The 22,969-nt window shown below is 38.1% G+C and overlaps 1 protein-coding gene across 2 annotated transcripts in view; it reads left to right on the top strand.

The window, feature by feature from the left end:
- The first annotated feature begins 1,095 nt into the window (after positions 1-1,095).
- Positions 1,096-22,969, top strand: part of GLRB (glycine receptor beta) — a 46,191-nt gene continuing 24,317 nt past the window's right edge. For both annotated transcript variants that reach the window (XM_068137209.1, XM_068137208.1), the window contains exons 1-4: positions 1,096-1,230; positions 2,662-2,815; positions 13,424-13,530; positions 16,092-16,159. In XM_068137209.1, the coding sequence (XP_067993310.1) occupies positions 2,694-2,815; positions 13,424-13,530; positions 16,092-16,159 (297 nt within the window). In that variant the 5' untranslated portion in view covers positions 1,096-1,230; positions 2,662-2,693. The remainder of the gene's footprint in view (positions 1,231-2,661; positions 2,816-13,423; positions 13,531-16,091; positions 16,160-22,969) is intronic.

Here is a 22,969-nt window from a genome sequence, read left to right as displayed (position 1 = left end):
ATTAAAGAATCTGCGCTCTGCTTGCTGCCCTTTGTGTCATATGCACCAGGTCATGTGACCACTTCTTTCTCATTTGCCAAAGAAGTTACTTTCTTCACATTTTGTCTGCCATTACATTGCTGCCTAAACCCTATCAGAGCTTGCAAGGTGTTGCAGAAAGTGTGTACTGTATTGCCCTTCATCAACTTGGAACCATTCCGAAGAATAAAAATATTCTCCACTCTTTTGTGGATGGAAGCTCTGTCACTGTATACCAGAAGTGATAAGAAATAAGTCTGAAAAATAGAGAAGATTTGAAAATGCTCATAATTTTCAGTGAATTGGTTGCTAAAAAGAATGTGAGACAGTGGGGACGCAATCTCTTTGAACTGTAATGGGAGGCTGGGCATTTGCTAACCTTAGACTACTTGTCTGTATAATGATGTTCGTCCATCTACAAACTTTAGGCCATATAGCTAATGTAAGCAAGAAGTTCAACATGTATTTGCTTATGTCCAAGAAGCTCCAGAAATAATTTTATACATGAAATTTCCATCTGTGAGGTATCCATTTATAACACATGTGAAGTCTATAGCATCTGGAAACCCAACATTCTTTGTACCAAGGATGCACATCTATCCCCAAAACAAGTCTTCCCACTTTTTCACACAGAGCCTTCAATTTAAAAGAAGCAAAAGTAACTATTGAGAAAAAAAAAAAAAAACCATATATGGATATATAAAACGAAGGCAGTATTGCATCCCGTCTTCCTCCCATCCTCCTCAACCCTTCTCTGCTACCCCTTTTCCCTGCCAACTCTATTCAGCGTCTTTGGACACAGCTATCGGCTGCGTCCCTCTCCCGCCGGACACCGGGGTAATGTTTCCCCAACTCTTCCTCACATCACACTGTCCCGTCATTGCTTCGTCTCCGGAGGCGGGAGGGCGCGGGGAAAGCGATGGGTGCCAGCACGCCGTCTGCTTCCCCCGGCCCTCCCGCCGGAGACGCCGCTCGCCCAGTGCCCATGTGCGGGCGGGCGGCCGGGACATGCTCACTGGGAGAGCGCCGCGCCGCCGCGCCCGCACATGCTCATTGGTCGCGGAGGGCACCGTCGGAGGTAGGGGCTGGTTCCGCCGGTGGGGGAGCCGCGCTTTCGCTCCGACCGGGCCGCGACATGGCCCACCGCCCGTTCCCCGGTCGCAATTGGCCCTGATAGCGGAGGTCGGGAAGGCAGCAGCGGACCGTGTGGCGGTGAGCGCTGGGCACCGGCGGTGAGGGCCGTAGCAGTGGTGGGGCTGCGTATGCCTGTGGGACCAGTGCCCCACGGTGGGGCGGGTGGGGGCCCTGCCCGGGAGCCTGCTTTTCGCCGGGCGGAGCCTCCAAGGCTCCGTCAGCACCTCGGCCAGCGCCGGTAGCGGCGGGGCCGGGTCGAGTGGTGGGGTCGGAGTGAGCGGCGGCGGGACTCGGGAGTGCAGCCCCGAGGGCAGCGCCGGACACGTCCCACAGCTGCGGTGGGAAGCGATCCCTGCGGAGAGCCTTGCCCGTTTCGTCCTCCCGTTCTCCTCACGGTGGTTCCGCAGCACTCGGCAGCACGGAGGCCGCTCCCTCCGCGGTGCTGGGGCCGGTGGGAGGCCTCTACCCGGGCCGGGCAGGCGGGAGAGGAGGTAGCGGAGCGACAGGGGCAGCTTCGCCACCGTTACCTGCCGGGGAGTACTGGGGCTGCGGCTCCCGAAGGGGACCGAAGCATCCCAGTGCCCGCCGCAGGTGGGGGGCGGGAGAGAGAGGCAGCCACTGCTCCTTAGAAATATTTTTTTACAAACTAAATAAAAGTAAAAGGTGCAGTTGGTGCTGAGGCAACTGCAAGGTTTCTGTGGGCCTAAGGAAATGCTTGAGAATAATCTGTGGGATGGGAAACAAATGTAATATGCTCGGGGCTTGGTGGGGCGGTGACCAGAGGCAGGTGGAGCTATCTCTGGCCAAACAAAACCCCCAACTCCTGGCCTTCGGGGTATGTGCTTTCACTCATGAGAAGTTGCAACGGTACACTAAACACAACATAATAAAGCACAGTGTTGCTGGTTGTGTTTAGTCATCTTTGCAAGGCCCTTTCAGTGCTGGCTCTGCAGTGGGAATACTTTGTGCAAAATAGCCATTCGTATTTAAATTCTGTCCATATAGTTAAATCTGCAACCCTTTCTCATAACATCGATATGATTGCTATTTCATCTATGCAAGGTCACAGAGGGCTGGCAAGTTGTCTGTCTTGCTAAATGACTGGTTGGCCACATTTAACAGTATTGAATACAATTGATACATGACACAAAAATTTCATCAAAAAATGAGTAACTGTTTCCAAGTTTCAGAGGTTTTTGCATTAAGCAGCCTTTGAAGGGCATCACATTTATTTCTTAGACAGAGTGCAGCAAACTTGCACTTAAATCTGTTCTTCTCTGTCACTCTCATTGGAAAGCTACCTGACTCTCAGAAAATTGCCAAAGTTGTTTCTGTATCAGAGGTATACCTCAACAGATTACTCTCCCAGAAGACAACTAAGATCAAGCTTTTAATATTTTTTCTTTTAAACAAAAACCAACCAAACACATTTGTTTACTTCTTGTAGGTTGTGTTACCATTTGCTGTATCTATGCCTAACATAAAACTCTTTCTTTTATTTTGCCACAGACTGAAGGTTTCTCTGAAGATTAATCTTCAAGATGAAGTTCTTACTAGTAGTTTTCTTTTTTGTCTCATTCTCCTTATGGGTTGAAGAAGTCTATTCCAAAGAGAAGTCTTCAAAGAAAGGAAAGGGGAAAAAGAAGCAATATCTATGTCCATCGTATGTTCCTTGTTTCTTTTATGCTTTTGTGCAATGGTGATTTTGCCATATTTTTAATAGTGGAAATTACATGGCAGTTGAAGTAGAAGGTGATGATTTTGTGTTGAAATAATGGGGTTTGGGGTTGGAATGGAGGGATGAGCATTTGACCAGCCTCATAACTAAGTTCTGTCAATGAATATGTTTCTTCTGCAGCTGGTCCTCTGTTTTAATGAAAAGAGAAATCTAAGCCATCGTAAAAATTGTTTCTCTTTGCAGGGGGTGGGTGGAATTCCAACCTGGTGTCTCGCTATTTATGTGGGGAAATAGTAATGTAGTCCCATGGTGCCATGCTGTTTAGCATTGTGTTGCAGGTGCACTGAGAAAAACTAGGAGAATTTAAAACTGTTGTATGGAAATTCGGTTTCTGGTTAGCTTTGTTCTGTAGGGGAAGGATTATCCTACATATAGTCTTATTGCACATTGAGTAGAGCTAAGATCTTCAGCATCTTCCACCAATTATTTACAGTACAATAACTTCTATGGAGATGGATTGATTATTGCCATAAAGTGTGCACTATGGAATAATCTTTCTGCAAATATACAGCAATGGAATTTCTTGACTGAATAGAGAATATATTCTGGACAGCTATGATTACCTGCTATTAAAACTGCTCTCTCTTTCTAATGCCTACCACAATTTAGGTTGTGATCCATGGTACAGTTACAAAGATTTTATTTGTGAATTGTGAATGGTCACTTTTTTTGGCCAGCCTTGGTCATCCTTTTAGTGTTACAGTGTAAATAGCTGAGGAAAAAAATGATGGAATATAATAAGTTGCCAAGAAGTGTAGAAAAGCACTATGCCTCAAATGGTAAAACTCTTTAGGTAAATTTAAACCACATTTTTTTCTTTGCCCATAAAAGAAGATTAGGAGATGAGAATGACTATTTAATGTTAGTAGACTGTTTCCAAAGGGAAGGGGAAAAAAAAAGAATAACCAGATGGAGCACGTTTCTCACATTTATCATTTTTTAAGTATTTGCAGTGATGTTTATTTGTAACCCAATTTTTTAAAGAAAGTTTCTACATATGGTGAGTGTTTTATTTTTTTATTGTTATTTTTTGTATCAAACCTGGAAAAATGAGATAGATCTTAGGATTAGAATACATTAAGATGCAAGTCTCAGGTGTGATTGTGACTCATCTGAAATGACCCCCACCCATTCTATCCGCTTTGTAGAGTTAGGCTGAGCTCTGAATGGAGCTTTTGGTCTGAGTGACTGTGAGGATTTGTAGCAAGGAGAGAAATGTCATCATTCCCAGGACAGGTATCAGAATGGAAGTCCTCAGAGTATGAGTTACACAGTTGGGAACTTAATCCAGATCTTCCATGGTCTAATGGAAACAGCCAGCATTTCCCCCCTGTTCTTGACTTGGTCTTAATGAGAATTCAGAACATTGGTGTCATTTTATACTGGCAACTGGGTGGATTTTTTTTGGCTGTTTTCCTTTTAACCACAGTACTTCTCTGTATCCTGTCCTTTTTGATACCACTTATCTTGCAACCATTAAATATGATTTAACTTGTCACCAATATACTTGAAAAGCACTGAATAGATGCTATAAGTTTTGAAGTGATACTTTTACATTGTAAGCAGTTAAAACTTTCCACAAAAATACTATCAGAATCCAGTATTTGTCTGATGTATTGCATGTGCAGTGTTGCTACCCAGAATTAATTGCCATAGAACTAAGCCCTGTGGGATTTTCTGAATACTGAACAAGTTGTCTGTATCTTACTTGGCTGAAGTTCACAGTTTGAGAGACAACCACTTGTAATAGCAGGGTTGCAGGATTGCTGCTTCTGTGGCTGGCACCTAAAAGATCTCTCATGTGAATAAGCAATGAAAATCAATTCTGTCTTTCAGAAAAAGATATCTAGTGCTGTCTTAGCTCAGGCTACTGCTGATGGCAAACTTTCAATCATCCTAATTTTTTTATAATCTCCCTCTTCTTGATTTGGTGACACTCTGCATTATAAAACAATGCTGCCTACTCAATAATTATTTTTTTTTTCCTGGGGAAAAATGTAAAGAATATTTCCTCAGAGACAAACCAATATCCAGGACAGTGGAGTGGGAATTAAGTGACACTATAAGAGTTTACCCAAAATAATCTGAAAGGTAGCAGTTGAATGAAAAATTTGTTGTAAATCGTGAAAGAAATCTTTTGGAAGAGTGTATTGTATCTTGTTAGAAGTCAAGGAATAGGATTTTGCTTCACTTATGAGGTGGAATGAAACAAAATCCTAGTGAAAGTATACATTTATGAGTTTGAATCTTAGTATACTTTTAATTTACAGTTGTTACTGGTACAATAAAATTTAAGGCTTAATTATAAACAATTATTGCTTTTTGTTTCCTTACAATGTGTGAAAAGCTAAGTCTTACTGTCTCAAGAGAACAAACCCCACATTAGTAGTTGTATGAATAACAGTCTTCTCTTCACAAACTTTGTAATGAAATTGAGATGCATGCAGATAATTTTTCAAGGAAAATTTATACTGAATCTGAATCTGAAACTTACTGCCTGAGTTCCTTAGTCTGATGTTAAGAAATGGATGCTTAGAAGACTGGTTTGGGACTTGGGCATTAATTTATTTATATGAAAATAGAGCATACCTGAACTTTTCCATTTATGGCTTTCTAGAATACAATCCTTTCACCAGATGTGCCCCTCCGGCATTAAATTAACTGCTATTAGAATAAGGAGAAAACAAGCTGATTAGAAACCCCATAAAAAAGTTCATTATTGTCTAATAAACAGGTATTTGCTTCCTTCAGTTTCAAAAATTCTACTTTGTAACTTCTTCATTGTGATTATTCAGAGCACTGTACTTCTCGGAGCTTTATGTGATAGAGACTTCATTGGGTATTTTCTTTTCATTTATGCCTGAAATTGTTTTTCCCCTTTTTTTTTTATCAAGGGGTTTCATGATGTTTGATCACTTGGTTCTTAGTTTGATTTAATGCTTGCTCAGAACAGATGTAAGACTTCGCATCTTACATTTAGAACTTTTTTTTTCTTTCTGACCTCAGGCTTTCCAAATGACACAGACTAATTATACTTGTGTCTGATTCCTGAATGTTCATTGATTAACAAAGAAATTGATATATTAGGCCTAAAATCCTCTAATAGGGCATTTTGCAGCATAAATGTGAGCGGCTGGCTTCCACAGATGTGTAGTGCAATAAAATATAAAGCAAGCTATTTCTTTATGGAAAATATTTATTAAAAAGAAAAGGAAGGAAAGAAAGAAAAAGAAACAAGTCCACTTCTTCAAGAAAAGAATTATGATTTTTGTGGATTACAGTCATCAGTTTGCAAAGCTTATTTTGAAATTCACTATACTGAATACAGATGATTTTGATACAGCAACAGGTGGATTTAGTCATTTCATCTCTTTTTTGATGGAAGGCTGCCCATCCGCTGTGTTACCTTTGTTACTTCATATTAGCAACTTCATAATTTCTTGTAAACATGGTGGACACTTAGCTGTGACTCTTTCTAAGAGCACTGCTGAAAAATGTTTTTCCTTTTGTTACATCATGTGAAATACTTCAGTTATGTTTGAGCTGCTGTTTCAGTATTTCAGTATTTCAGTATCACTAAGGTTGGAAGAGACCTCAAAGATCATCAAGTCCAACCTGTCACCACAGACCTCATGACTAGAGTAGTTGTTATTCTCCTTAGTTCTGAAGGTCTCCTCTCAAAACTACTTGTGAGATCTCTAGACAAATGCAGGAAGTTTGCTTATGACAGTGCTATAGAAGGCATGAAGATAGAATAGTGTCAGGCAGCAGTTAACACAGTCAGTTGTGGCTGTGCTCATAATCCCAATTATTCCTATTATGGTTTTAGAATGACTGAACTGTTGACTTGCACAGTCAACAGCTTCATTTCTGAAGATCCCCCGGGGTCTTTAATGCTACTGCAGTGCTAAGAGTATAATCTCAATCACTAAATCTCATTTTTTTTGTCTGGATATCACAATTGTGCTTTATGCAGTTTTCTATGTGAAGACCTACATCCATGTAGATTAGATTAATAGAGTAATTAAACACCCTGTAGTATCTGTAGAGCTTTTCTAACCCACAAATCAGGAGTAAAATCATATTTTGGCTTGTATTCAGTAAAGCTTATCAGCTTCTTCAGGAAACTGTGAAATGGCCCTCTAAGCCCTCCAGAAAGCATGCCTTGTGCCATCTGCCAGGGCAGAAGCTTAGAAAGGTCACAGATGCCAAGGTTCAATAAACAGCTTCTTTGAAAAAAATAACAACAAAAGACAGTATAACTAGGGAAAAGAACCTTTGATGTGTTTAAAACAGTTTTCTGAAAGCTTATCCTGAAATTTCTTTTGGTTATCTGCCAGCTTCTGACACACTCTTCCCGTAAAGACTTAAATAGAAGTTAAAAGTGAATCTTGTATCTTGGATCCTTTCCACCCTCCTGTGGACAAGGACTTTGTAAATTTATGTCCAGATTTTGGGTATGCATGGCTTCTCTGGCTGTTGTATGTGTAAATGTAAATCTAATTGTAAATGTAAATACAAATGGTGGGAGAATGGAATCATCTCTGGCTTCATGCCTGTCTTGTAGAAGACACTATTGATAGTTTTGAACATTTTCAAGTATGATGGGAGGATTGATACAGTTTGTGGGAGAAGATGGAATGAAGTTGAAAGACAAGCCTGAATTACATCTCACAGTTATTCTGAAGATAAGTCCTTTGGAGACTCCAGGTCTGGTTCCTGCAAAAATTCTTTTGCCCCACAGTAAGAGCAGCTGCTCAATGGTTTCATTATTCTGTAGATCGTAATTTTCATGGAAAGCTGTGATCCTGGACAGATAGGGCCACATTGCAGGAAGTTTTTGGAATTTGTTTTCAGAATGAATAAAACTTCTAGAGATTAAAATATAAAGCTATATAACTATATATACTGGAGGTGGTTAGCAGGAGACTTGATGCAGTACTCGGTGCCATGGTTTAGTTGATTAGATGGAGTTGGATGATGGGTTGGACACAATGATCTTGAAGGTCTCTTCCAACCTGGTTTGGTCTATTCTATTCTATTCTATTCTATTCTATTCTATTCTATTCTATTCTATTCTATTCTATTCTATTCTATTCTGCTATATAATCTAAGTAAAACAATAATTAAATGTAGGAGGCTGGCTCTTGATCAGTAATTCTCCCTCTCAGTGGGCAGTGTTTGTGCCATTCTGAATGCTCCAGTGACAAGACACTACAGCTGGGGGGGAAAGTTACAGACTTCATTTCATGTACAGTCTCTGGACTGAGAAAATACTTGGATCAGCAGGTTAAACTACACCCCCTAAACCTAAGCATGAGGGAAACTGTAGGACTAAATTCTATTCTCAGCTCCACCAAATAGATGAGAATTCATATAGAATGTATCTCCACTTAGGCTTTCCACTTACATCTACACTTACACCACCATAAAGGTGGTTGGGGTTTTCCAGGATTCATGTATTGTCTCAATACTTACTGTATTTGGAAAAAAGACTTGGACAAAGAACATCTGGATGCTGATGATGTTTCATGTGTGCATACAATATAAGGACACAACAGGACACCCATTATTCACAAGGGTAATTTAGGTGACGAGGAGTTCAGTAGGATGCAGAGGTGCTTAAGATAGGACCAAACAAGCTTATTTTAAGAAGTGGAAGCACTGTTAGCTTGCTGTGAACAGTACTAGTCAGGCTGGGTGAAGTATCATTGGGGTGTGCAATCTCTGTAGCAGTCAGGTGAATCAGTTTGCTTTTCTGAAGCTTAGGGAACAATAAGAGGGTTCTTCAGATCACCGTATAAACTCTCCTTAAAGTGCTCAACCGTGCCTGTTTTGAATGTGAAACTAAAGCTGGATTGGAGGCTTCTGATGGACAAATTCTGAAACATTGACATTAATTGAGGCCTTCATACCAGCCAACTTCTGCAAGATTGCTTACGTGCTCACATTAGGAGACTCTGCTCTCTTATCTATCTAGAAGAGAAAATGAAAGACAAGTTATTTCACAATTTAAGTGCCAAATCAGAGTGTCTTTTTCAGCTTCCACTATGAAGGGACCTTTCTTTATGTCCATCATACTGCATCATCTCCAAATTTAGATGCTGAAGTTACATATCTATTTTCAGGTGTTTAGCTGTCAACTGCATTTATGAAGGCACCAGAAACAGTCATTCAGAGTTCAGTTCTTTTGATGTAATTTTAGTGATATCACTCTGCATTGGAGGCATTGTAATTATTCTTCCTAGTGATCGAGATGTCACTTGGTACAATTTGAAAATGTAGTTATTAAGCATACTAGACATCACTGAGATCACTCAATAATTACATACTATCTTGTTGGTTTGCATTAACCTGGCTTTATACTTCTTGTTATTGCACTCAGAAAATCAAATGCCTGCAAATCAGTTTATATCAGTTGTACAATCCATGGTGAGATGGCAGATACTGTGTTTCCAAAACTGATTGTTACCATTCTCAGGTATACACTGCCATGTTATGTGACTAAAAGTCAGTTTCCATCACATAGATTAGATAAACTGTACTAAAATCTGTTGTTTCAGCATTATATAGGTGTTTTTTTCTGGAGATAACTGAACAATGTGAGCTAGGATATATATTTTTATCTGTCAGGTTATCCAAGCTGTGCTCTCTAACACACACCGGCAACAGAAGCAGCACGCTTCGTGACCAGACTGCAGTGCAGTGTAAGATGGTGTGTGAATATGTCTCTATGACATGTCTTTCTGCTTTTTCCTGCTTGTCACCCCGTAAATAAAAAGTATATTTATGTTCTTTTCTAAAACTGGAGATTCCTCAGCATAATGGGACCGTAAGAATAGGAATCAAGGCAGTAGGTGAGTTAATACAACGTCAAAGATTTTAATCCCACTTGTAGAATATTAAGTAGAATATATGTTTATATTCCTTCCTCCATTCATCCTCCTGTGTCACTGCATGTGACAAGACCTCCTTGTAACTTCAGTGAGCTCTGAGAGAGTAAACCCATAGAGATATAATGCCTTCTGACACATTTGCTGAACACAAATGTAATGAAGCTATATAAATTTTAAACCAACTGCAATGTACGCTTCCTTTGCCGTGCATATCTGCTTATCTTCTGGATTTTGATTAGTGAATTATGAAAATAATTCTCCGTTGTCATCTAATGAAAATGTTAATCATGTTCTTCAAAGGCAGTGGTAAAATATGTAGAGCTGCAGTGGGAGAGGAGATGGACACCTTACTGTATGTCCTGTGAAATACAGTATTTAAAGTAATTCTTTTACTCATTAGTGATGCCAGAAGTTACCTCCTGAAGACCAGAGAGGGGCCAGTCGTATCACACAGAGTTGTTATGCTGAAAAATAACTTCTCTTTGTTTTTTCTCTCTGACTTCTAAAAATACTGTGTGTAGAAGTAGGAATTTTTTTGAGAATACTTCTTGGGTTGTTTTTTGTTGTTTTGGTTGGTTGGTTGATTGTTGGTGTTTCTGGTTTGTTTTTTTTTTTATCAGAAAAAAAATTAGAAATCCTATTTTGGGTTTGTTTTTTCTGTGTGTTTGAGGCTTTATTTTTTTTTTCCACCCCAGAATTATTATTTAGGCAAAATTCTTGTTAAGGCTGTTTCTGGTTTTACTATTATTTGCTTTTAAATTTTCTTTATAGCAACTGTTGTAACTGTTGAGGCTTCCGTTGCCTTACCCTTTGGTATTCACCATATCTTGCTTAGTGGAGGTCAGGAGGAAGTTTTACACAGAGAGAGTGATTGCCCATTGGAATGGGCTGCCTGGGGAGGTGGTGGAGTCGCCATCACTGCAAGTGTTCAGGAGGAGACTTGACAGGGTGCTTGGTTGCATGGTTTAGTTGATTAGGTGGTGTTGGATGATAGGTTGGATGCGATGATCTTGAAGGTCTCTTCCAACCTGATCTATTCTATTCTATTCTATTCTATTCTATTCTATTCTATTCTATTCTATTCTATTCTATTCTATTCTATTCTATTCTATTCTATTCTAATTACTGTGAAAAGTGCTGCCACATTTCCAGGTCTTAATGTTTCCCAGCAGGTCTGCATACATTCAATACAAGTTGAAATAAATGTATTAGGATAACAGTGCATGCTGCAACTGGTGGAAATTGTAAGGGAAATCTTAGCCTATTTATCAGATTTTCACAAATGTGAAAATTGTAGGTTGAATAATTGGCAAGTAACTTCTGAACTGGTGTGTTATTGTATGGAAATCAAACAGCCTTCAGCAAATTGAAGTTCTGTTTCTTTTAGGAAGAGAGATCTCAGCTGAAATTCCATTTTTCCTATGTCATCCATATATTGGCAGATTAACAATTTGCCTATTGTTAATTCATTCCAGAATAGCCAATTAAGCAGGGCTGGTAGTGGCTTTAGGTAAATATCTCAGTAGCATGTATGGGCCTTGCCTGTTTCTCCAAGCACTTAACCCATCCCATTCACTGTTTCATTAACTCACTCTGCTCATCTATCACTCTGAAAGTGGCATAACCTCTTAACTCACCCAAACTTACACATATAATTTAATGACAGGTATTTTCGTCAGCAAGGATCTCTGAAGGAAATCTTGTCCTTGTGACAATGTTTAGTCGCATGAGTGCTGTTCAGTGATAGTAGTTCAGTGACAGCATGCTGTAAAAGATCACAGTGAAAATATAACTGATACTCAGCAGAACTTTCCCAGTAGCTATTCAAATCACTTCATCTAAAGTCACCTTTAAAAAAATACCAGTTACTGACTCTCTGCTTCTTCTCCCAACTCAGACTAGCCACTGCTGTTGAATTTCACTTGATTCTTATAGAAATGAGCATAAATATGTGCATTACACTTGTATAAGATCAAAACACTACCCAAAACCTTGTGGAAGATGTGGTCAAGATGCTCTTTGCGAGACAGCAGTGCTACCACCTGTTCTTCCCATCACTCTTCCCAGCACAGTACGTCTTCTTTGCCTGATTCATAGGCGACCTTTGAACAAACAGCCTGAGCAGATACTTTCAGTAACATCATCTCACAAAACTACCACCTTGTTCCTCTTTATTGTACACAGAATAAGGGTGTACTAGTGTAAGTTACAAGGTATGTTACTAAAAGTCAAAAATTCCTTAATTAGTAGTCTCATTGTAAAGCCATAGTAGGTGCTACCCAGCAGGTCTTGTTCATTTGCTTCTGCTGTTTCCTGTACGATTTTAGTTTAAACATTTGATTTTAAAGGTGGGGTTATTCATAAAAGCTTTGCAAGGGCTAGCATCTGGTCTTCAGTTTTTAATCAAATGGTGATACCATGTAGTGGTGATAGTTATTAATTAATGCATTTCCCAGTAGCCAATAAGGAAGATGCTGAACAGGAGCTACTATAATTTGGCACTCTAAAATCAGGTCTGATAAATTCACACAACTTTAAAAAAGCCCACAACCAAACAACTGGTCAAAATCCTTTTTGAGAGTTAATATTTCCTTCAGCAAATGTTTGGATAATGCTGGAGTCCCGAAGGACATGAAGGAAACTGAAGGATGAGAAGCAGCTAGCAGTGAAGTGAGATGTTATGAAGAGTAACTTCCAGGTCTGTCAAGCTGATATTGATATGGGAAAGAATAATTAATAAAAGAAATTGAGCAGGGTAAAGGAGGCAATGGCAGCTGATACTGATTATGGAAAACATTTATCAATAATAGTGTTGATGTATGTAACTTACACTTCTCTAGAGTGTTTGTCTTATTTTTACATGGTGTCTTGATTACTAAATTATAATGACAGAAAGTCAGCAGAATAATCATAATAAAATGGATGAAAAAGCAATTACAAGAGAGGATTCAAAATTGGGGGAACATCACTGAACAGGTTCTACAGACAACATAAAAATTCGTTATCAACCTGCTAGGTGCTTAAACCACATGGGGTGGGAACTAATGCTTATTGCATTTTATTACACACAATTTCATTTTACTCATGTAGCTACATTTATCTGTCACAGGTTCTTTTTAATTTCAGTGATGGTTTTAATTTAACATCCAGCACAATAGCAGCAAGGTAAATGGAGATGTTTAAATTCCCCCTGCAAAACCAGAGGAGAGTCCAAAGCCTTGTTTTCCATAACAAAGCTTTTATTAGCACTTTTCAGAGAGATTATGCAATGGCTCCAGCTCTCTGTGGAATAGCTGATGCTGGCATCCAAGAGCAGGAGTCTGCCAAAAGCCTTTGCATGGTTTGGCACCTATGAAGTGGCTGTCAGTTTACTTATGTTCCTAATCTGACAGTCACTAAAAATAGTTCAGATGTCTGCTTTCTACTGATGAAGAAACCGTGTCCCTCTGGATATTTACGTTAAGAGGGAAAGGAACAGTTAGTGCACTGCAGTTTATTTACTTCTGAGTTTACAGTTAAGAGTGTACAGTGTGGAACTGAACATATTTACTCGTGAAATGACATTTATGGCATGACTTTAAGTTTAAGCACGCAGTTGTTTCTGTCTTAACAGTAACAAATGCACTTTTTTTTACAGCCAGCAATCAGCTGAAGACCTTGCAAGAGTACCTGCTAATTCTACCAGCAATATCTTGAATAGGCTATTGCTTAGCTATGATCCTAGGATAAGGCCTAATTTCAAAGGTTTGTCAGTTGTTGTTTTTTTAATCTTTGGAATATAGCTTTTGTTCTTTTCACACATAGAGAACTTATGTGGAGATAATATTTACAATGTAAATTTTTGTGTTTATTTTTTAAATGGAAATATCCCTAGATAGTGTGAAGCTGCAGAAGACATTTACCCCTTTGAGCTTAAAGGTAATATCTTAGGATTTCCTGATCATAAAGAGTGTCATGCTTTATTGTTATTACTACTACTACTGTTAATTTTAATCTTTTTTTTGTTAGTAGAATTAGATTTTGTATTTTTTTAATGCCTTTTTTATCCTTACATTTTAGACTTTAGTAGTATTTCTTTACAAGATTTTCAAAACTTTCTGCAGACATCCTTAAAGTTGTTAAATCCTTTAAATATATGTTAGTAATACAGCTTACACACTTAGGACATTCAAATAAGTAATGAATTTAAACATGTTCTCTGACTTTAAAACATCTCCTTGGTATTCATATGTCGCAGAAATCTTCCATGTAGGCAAATGTCATTTCCTTACATATGCAGAAAAGGTTGGAATACATATTCTCTGCACAACCTCTAACAAATAATGCATCTGTAAGTTACACTTTCCAGGAATTAGATTATTTCCTTGCTGGAAAATGGCATAGACAATTTTATTACATTACAGACACTGCAGTTTATGTAAATCTTATGTTTAAATATATGTATCTTAAGAGATATTTCAACATACATGTCAATACTATTAGAAATGTTGAAATCTGTAATCTTTATTGTGCTTTTGACCATTTTCAGGTCTTTTACTTTATAAATATGTATTTTATAATGTATTGTATAATTTCTATTTATAAAATATGCTGTATTTATAAAATATAGTATAAAATATAGTATATTTAGTAATTTATATAGAATCATAATCCTATATATGAGCCTTGTAAGAAACAGTAAACATTTAGCCTCTGCTCTACCTGTTCTTCAGCATGACCAGCTTGTAATCACAAAGCATGCTGCAGATTTCTTTATATTTTTGATTGTCCTGCTGGCAGTCTGGTAAGAAACAAGATGGAAGGAAAAGGGAGGATGTGTAGTGTTAACTCACAGGGAGGTGGAAGGAAAAGAACATTTTTTGACAAGTGGTTTGCCTGTGTTAAAACATTCTTCACACATGAGTGATTTTCTTGGATGGCACTTCCTATTTAAATCTGGATGAGATAATACACTCTTGGCTACTAGTGATGTGGTGGGTGCTCTGTCACATTCATCAGGCATTAAATAAAGCATTATGCTTATTGCATAACCAAAAGTATCACACTTAACAGGTCTGATTAAAAAAAAACCAAAGCAAAACAAAACAAAGCCATCCCACAACACAAAGTGACATAGCTGCAAAAAGTGAAATTTTATCTTGGTGATTTTCTGGTGAACCATGAGAACAAGTCTGAATTTATGCATTACATGTACACTGAAATATTTTTTACAGGCAAGCAAACTAGTAGGTGAAGCATATACAGTTTTGTACTGCATTTGCTTACTCTGTCAAAATAGTCTTCACGTATTTTTATATTCTCTTTAGTTGCTGAAAATAGGAAGAAACCCACTGAATTAAGTGTTGGTAACTGTGCAATTGAGATCAGATACATGCATCTAGTGTACATACTGACACTCTCAACATAAAGGTGCTAAATAAAAGTAGTGGACTATGATTAGTTCCCCCAACCATCAGGCCACTTCTATGTGCTTGGTGATAACTCTCTGTTAACACCATATTAAATGACTGCCAATCAGTTCCCAGAGGGTGACAGAGGGCAAATGTAGCAGCTGTCATGCCATTCCTCTTTAACTACAGGAATCCTGGCTGTGTAAAAGAGGAAAAAGTTCAGGTCATCCTGATATCTTCACAGCTACTGGCGTCTAGAAAGTTTTCTTGGCAAATTGGTAGTCCCTTTAAAATGGAGTAGCTTTCCAACTCTCTAGCACTAAGGCTAGATAGCTGTGAAAGCTGCATGCAACAGTTTTTATCTGCCTGTATTCATAATTTACAGTTATGTACCTGACTTGCACAAAAAGGTATCCTCTTACAATATAAGTAAATGTCTCATCATAAATCATAAGCAGGTAATTTGGGATGGCAGAACATCATTATGACCTTGACAGTTAAAAAATGTCCACCACTCAAAATGTGAATTGCCTCTATCCATTACACTGTGTGCAGAGGTAATACTGGATTGTGCATTCTGTGATAACAGAAAATCATGGAATTCAAAAATTATTCAAATTTATGATCTGTGAAATGCTTTAAGCTTAGCACTCTGGACTAAGGTTTCATTTTTTCTGTTTCCTTATCTCTAGGTTGAAAAGGCTCTCTGTGATTTCCATTGACTTTCAGTGGAAATAGATTAAACCATAGCTTTTGAAAGCTGCGTATATACTAACTTGAAAAGATAAAATTGTGTGACCCTTTAAGAAGACATTTCCCATTGTGATACCAGTGTAAAGGAGCTTTAAAAGAAGGATTATGCACTGTTACTGGACCATGCAGCTCACTAGAATTTTTTTCTATTTTTTTTTAAAGGAATTCCAGTCGATGTTGCAGTCAATATCTTCATTAACAGCTTTGGGTCAATTCAGGAGACAACGATGGTAAGGCTGAAATGAAATTAACATAGCACACGTGGAGATTTTCTTATTAAATTAAATTTCAGTAGAAATGATTGTTATGATTGCAGACTCTGAGAACTGAGATAATGGCATTAGTCATAGACTATGCTTTATGCCATAAATCTGTAAACCTGTTTATATTTGCCTACAGATTGTTGCAGCTTTCAGAATCTAATGTATATGAAAGGAAATCCATGGTTTCTAGGATGCAAGAAATACACTTATTTCTATAAATAACTCAATTCTGGGGAAAAGCACATTTCTTAGTATGACTTCAATAATCTTCCTTAGAGATAATATTTAGGTTACTTGGAGTATTACTAAAGAAAATACTAGGACTCTTTATGAGAGAAAAAGAAGATACATGCATGAGGCTGAAGCATACAGGTTCTGTCTTTTATGTAGATAGGAGGATAGGAGTAAATTGTGCAGGAATAGGAGGAGTAAAGGCAGTAGATCACAAATGACCGTACTCTTATTTATTTACTGTGTGAAAGAGAGATTAAGTGGGGATGCATTCTAAAAATGCATTTTCTGTTCAGTCAGAAAATTTCACCATGGCAGTAAGAGCACCAAATAATCCTTGTTACATTTTTGACTGTCTCTGTTTCTGGAGGAAATAAAATTTATTCCAAAATAAGGAGTAGTTTCAGGAAAGCTGTTTCCAGTATTCTGGGAGTGGAAGATCTTTTTTTGCAATGGTATTTTCAGTAAGTACTGTCAGAAATATTGCCAAAATAATTATATTTAATTGTTGAAAGTGTTCTGATCTAATAAGAGGCTTTATTTTGTGTAAAAAAGAGGGGAGTACTCCATGTCTTGCCAGTATGTGGAAAGCCATGCACCCAGAATTGGAGGTCTGAGCTGCTCCCTGAGCATCCCATTTAGAAATAACTTTGGTGATCTGCTGTGTGGAAAGCATTGAGTCACTTCCCAAAATCAGGCTGCTTTTTTAAATGCTGTGACTGAGGCAACACTGCTACTCATAGTGGCACAGAAGCAATGAACCATAATAATAGAGCACCTTTTGTTGTTGATAGATCTAAGTACCCACTTAATATTCAGAACCAGCTTACATGGTGTTCTCATGATATTTCAGCAGGACTGCAGAGCCACTCAGACACATGTGACAGATAAATCAACTTTTGAACAGCTTGGCCAGAAATTTCTGTTTCTGTAACTGGAAGTGAATAAAAGATTTAGATTTAATTGCAAATGATAGTAGGTCAACTAATGGCATTAATGGGAAGTGATATTAAAACAAAGCAAGTAAGTATGCTGAAGATACCTCGAGGTTTATTTCCTGAAAACAAAAAGGATACTGAAGTTTAAAGAGGGGCAGGGAGGAAGAGCAGGAAAGTAGGAGTTAGAGAAGTGTCTAAGATGTCAGGTATATTTGGCCAGATAACTCTTTCAAGTTCCTGAAATTTATTGCATGCTTTAAAAATTTACTTTCACAGAGGTTTTTTTTTAGAGTTCACCCAGATCCAAATAGTAACAAGACATGACTGTAAATTAAGTATGCTGTCTATAGCAATGCATGTGTCTGGGAATTCCTGATATGATCACTCACAAATTTACTAGGATGTTCTGCAGGATTAGTCATGTTTTCCTCCATATGTCAGAATTGCAGACACCTTATTTTAATATCCTTATTTTAACTTATTCTTTTATTTAATTTTCTATGTCCAGCTCATCACCATGTTTATGTGAAGTTTGTATTACTTTTTCTTTGCCTTAACGTATCACAGGAAGTACTGATGAAGGGAATGGTCAATCTATTCTTCCATATGTCACTTGGGAAACTCTTCCTGTTGTAATGGACTCTGGGTCCTGTGAGCATTTAGGAGCCATAGCTCACTAGAGGATAGGCTGGAACTTGCCTTCAAAATGATCTGAGTAATGCACCAGACAGTAGAAGTGGGTCACTTAGAATGGGATAAAACTTCTACTCCAGAATCACAAGAAAAGTGTTTCCTGGAGCTGAAGCACCACATCTATGAAGGTCCAGAGGGGCATCTTGCATTCAGAAAGGAGTAACATTTGCAGGCAGTAACAGAACTGTCTGTGTGGAAGAAGAGAGCAGCTGTCTGCATTTCTACTGTTTTAGGCATTGGTTTGAATCATGAGGAATATTGATGTCTTGACTGTCTCTAAAGTTACCAGAAGCTACTAAGCTGGTTGGAGAAATAGAATTACTGATACCAACGTCTGTGAAATTATTTCTAGGTATTTCAGTCAATGAAGTATCGTGATGATTTTTGGTTCTGTAGATATTTCTGGATGTAATAGATGAATTCATAGGTTTTCACAAACTCTATGTGAGGGTAAAGTGTTCTGACATAGCCATGCTATGTCATGGGTGATGGAAGGGTGGAGAAAAATAGCCATGGGTGCTAGGTGATTTGAAGTGATGTGGTGGGAGAAGGCCCAATAAACAAATGTGTGAAGGGACAGGGAGAAAAGGCCACATGGCATGCTGATCTCCTTCTGTTCAGGAGGATGTTAAAAGAGATGTAGAAGTAAACGTCTTCAACAAGATGTACTGTATCCCACTCTCAGAAACAGACAACTCTGAGATTAATATCTGGAACTTCTTACTAGTCAACAGACTCCCAGATTTTCCCTCTCTTTGATTCTGATAGTTCCTGATGTTTTGGGAATCCCACAAATTTATTTTACATTTTCTTTTCCCCTTGCAGTCCTTCTGGTCCTATGAAGTTGACTCATTCCCAACAAAAAAGATTATCTCCCAGTGGGGCACGTTTTACTTACTTTTAAGTGAGAAGATGATTTCCTGATAGAAAAGCATATTTCAACAGATTTTATTTAATATTGGTTTGAAGCAAGATAGGACCAATAGTGTGTATCCTATGCTCAAGAGCCTGTTAGAAAAAACTGAAGTTCAGATGTTTGCTGTGTCTTGGTCATGGTATGTTGGTGAATACATAAAAGAATTGAAATATTATCACAAACATCAAACATGTTCCCTGGAGAAACTAAGCAAAATGTAGTTGACTACAGAAAGAATAAGAATTTATACATCTTAAATGAAGCAGAGCTTATATGCTACTTTCCAGTAACCTCCCTTTATCTTGAATCCTGTAATTTATTTCCTTCCAGCTCATTAGACTACTTGTCTAGTATCCTTATACTAACTCTGCCTCTGATTTTACATGCATTTTCTTAGACTACAGATTTGTGGGATAGTAAGGTGGTTATGTCATAATTAGAAACTGTTATAGACTGGATAACCAGGCAAAGATTTCTAGGGATAGATCCTTTCTGGTATAAATACTCATAGGGCTATAATATTTTGGCTGTACTGATGGTCTGACCCTCCATCTACAGAATTTATATTCAAGGTTTGTCCTTGCAGTGTAACCTCCTTTCACTCACTTAAGTGGCATAACACTACTTTCTCCTTCTCCTTCAGTTTAAAACCTTGCAGAAAGGTCTTTTTTAATACTTATGTATATAAAGGAAGTATTTATTTCCTTTTTTAGTCTCTATGTTATTAAAAGACAGTGTTACTATGTTTCCTTTATTTGTATGAGTGCAGTTCACACAGAAAAAGTTTTCAAGTTAGCAGAGAGAAATATATTGTCTGTGCCTGATTTGTGGCCTGAGGAGTTTTTCTGGCCACATACCCACTATTTAGTTGGTTGCATTTGAAATTTTTCCTAAAATGCCTCCCCTTTCAAACTCCTGACTTCTGTTGGAGTTTCATGGGAAAACAAAGCCCTGTAACATGCTTCTGTGATTCTATTTACCTGCCAGGTTCTCCTACCTCTAATGCTCTTTTTCACTCCCCACCTCTAGTTTCAGGGTTTTTTACTGCTATTTGACTCTCCTTTATAATAAAAGGCTGATCATTCTGAAATATTCAAAGAATGTTTGCAAAATGTATAGGGAGTAGACCATGTGCTCCTTGAAGATCACTTCTTCAGCTCCTGTCAAGCCTAACTGTAGTGGATGTACTAAATCTTAAAATTCATTGCCCAGATATGAGAAGACTGGTTGCATACTTCCTTCAGAGTAAATTTATACCAGATCAGTCTATACTGCTGCCGGATGCTGTAGTAGTTCATAGTCTTCTGAGAAGAAGCCCTTCCACACATCATTGCCTGGCTAGCTACACTTTTGTATCCTGACATCGCTTTGTTTCATTCTACATTTTCTATATTGCCTCAAGTATGTGATGATCTTCCTCTCCAAGTACCCCCTGCCATGAGTTTGTAATCATTTAGGTAGGTCTGGGCAACGGGCACAGACTAGAGCACAGGAAGTTTCACCTAAACATAAGGAAACATAAAGAAAAAACTTCTTTACTCTGACAGTGACAGAGAGATTGTAGAGTCTGCTTCTCTGGTGACTTTCAAAACTCACCTGCATGTGTTCCTGTGCAACCTGATCTAGGTGAACCTGCTTTGGCAGGGGGGTTGGACTAAATGATCTTCAGAGGTCCCTTCCAACTCCTACTATTTTGTGATTCTGTGAACCTACCTATTTTGGGTTAAAGAGATTTTATCTTCCATTGACTTACATGGCAACAGAATTAAGTTCTATTAATATGTCGCAACTTCTCATTGTTTGGTATATGTAAGTTCATTTGTAATAGAGCGAGGTAGGAAATAGAACTGCCCCCACCTGATCTTACTTCCAATTCTTATTTTGCCAGTGCATTCTGCTTTTCAGTGGTGTAAACATCCTCTTCTTCTGAATGGGTAAGCTGAAGGGAAGCATTGGACACTGCTTATCGTTTGCCTATGGCTTTGAGAAGACACCTTATTTTTGTTAAAATCAGGGTAATGCACTTGTGGGGAAATTAATTTTGGAGTAATTAATAGTTTAATGCTTGTGAGCATGAGTAGTATGCAGTATTTATCTCATATGGTTTAAAGTAACTGTTATCACTGCAATAAGAAGTGTATATGGAGTGGGAACTTCAGCAAGAAGCAAGCAAAGTCTATTGTCAATTACATGCATGTAATTGGAAAGACACTTTCTGAGATACTGACCTGAATTCCTTTTCTCTTCCAAAGCTTTGCTTCCAGTACAAAGTCACTTCATATTGACTATTATTTTATACTTCTTTACTTTGACAAGGAAATAAAGGTGTTTACATAAATAAGAGTCAGACTACATTGTTATTTTTTTTCCCAAACTGGGTTGCCAACAAGTAACGTATCTCTCAGAACTATGCATATTAACAAATATTGTGTCATCTATCTCTCAGAACTATGCATATTAACAAATGCTGTGTCATCTCCTTCTACTTAGTTTGGATGCTTTGCTTTTCCTTACAATACAGTAAGGAAAAATATTACACAGTACAATGTAATAAAGAAATACCTGGGCTGATCTGAGTGGTGGACTGGACATGGGAAAGTGGGCACTGTATTCCAGTTAACAGGGTAAATCAACAGGATAAATTATTGTGCTCGAAGTCTTAGCCCAGTAAACTCTGGAGTTAGCATGACTGTCTCAACATGGCACTTCCTTTGGACAGTAAATGTGCATTCATTGTAGTAAGTACAACAGAAAAGAAGTCACATCATATCGATAGTAAAACGTGAAAGAGGGCATTAAACTTTAGAAATTAGTTTGTTATGCAGAATACATTGACAAAACAAAAATAGGTGGAGAACCTTCACTCTCAGATTTCTAGCACTTTGCTATAATTGTAAACCAGTATCGGTGTTTTCACTGCTCTAAGTGACACAACCCTTATCTCAGAATGCTTTGTACCTAACAGACAATTAAAAAAAAAAAAAATCAAAACACACTGTTGAAGGTACTAGGAAGACTGGAGACAGAAATCATCTTACATATAGAATTTATGCTTTTTTGTTTTGTTAGTGTTTTTACTTTATATAAAAAATATCTTGATTCTTTTTTGTCCTGTATGTGATCTGTCTGGCTTGCATAGTTACATAAAAGAGAGGCCCTAGCTTAAATGTAAAAAGCAAAAAGACTTCAAGGTAAGTCTGAAAAGTCATAACTGACATACTGGGTCAGATTTTTTTCCTTTGGCAGCACACAGCTTTCACTAAGGACAGAATGTGTGCAGGTACTGTTTTGCCCTGAGACACATGCTACTCCGATTCCCCAAAGCAAAATTAGGTTCTCATTGAGTATAGCTCTACTACTGACCATCCTTGAGAGAGTGTCCTACTGTATCCAGAAGGAAGTTTCACCTGCATAAAGGCTTAATTTTCTCTCTTTGAGACCTACTCTGTTACTGGCTTTTCTACATGCTACACAAGCTGGTACCTGTTTTTCCTCAGTTGCCAGGATAGTCCCAAGTCACCATTACAAGGTCTGAGGCTGCATTCTGGTTGTGTAGTGCAAAAATCTATTATCTATCTGGTCTGTTTTCTGCTTCTATAGTGAGATATTTTTCCTTCAGTGTGCCACTTAACCAAATTGAGAATAAGCTGGAAGTTACACTCACAGGATATCCTCATAGAAGTGATATTTTGCCTGCTGCCTGCAGCAATTTAGCATAGTGAAGCTATGGCCTCCCTCTGCCCTGCTGCATGCTTTCTTTTTGCCTAAGGGGACTACTATCAAGGGGATGCAAAAATGGTTGATGTGAGATCATTTGGTCCTTCAGAGAGACTTACTGTATTCAAAACATGAATGAGACAAGTTGTACTTATTAATAGTTAAGTCTATTAAACTTAACACTAATGTTATTTGAATAGTGATTAGTATCTTTGTGATAGAGAAATCAGGGCATAAATTGCTTTCCTCTTCAGAATCTGGAGGAATGGGCTTCTTTTTTCT

The sequence above is a fragment of the Melanerpes formicivorus genome, unplaced genomic scaffold, assembly GCF_026170545.1.
Source record: "Melanerpes formicivorus ecotype bairdi unplaced genomic scaffold, bMelFor1.0.p_v2 SCAF_4, whole genome shotgun sequence".
NCBI classification, from domain to species: Eukaryota; Metazoa; Chordata; class Aves; order Piciformes; family Picidae; genus Melanerpes; species Melanerpes formicivorus.
This window is presented reverse-complemented; position numbering and strand designations above follow the sequence as displayed.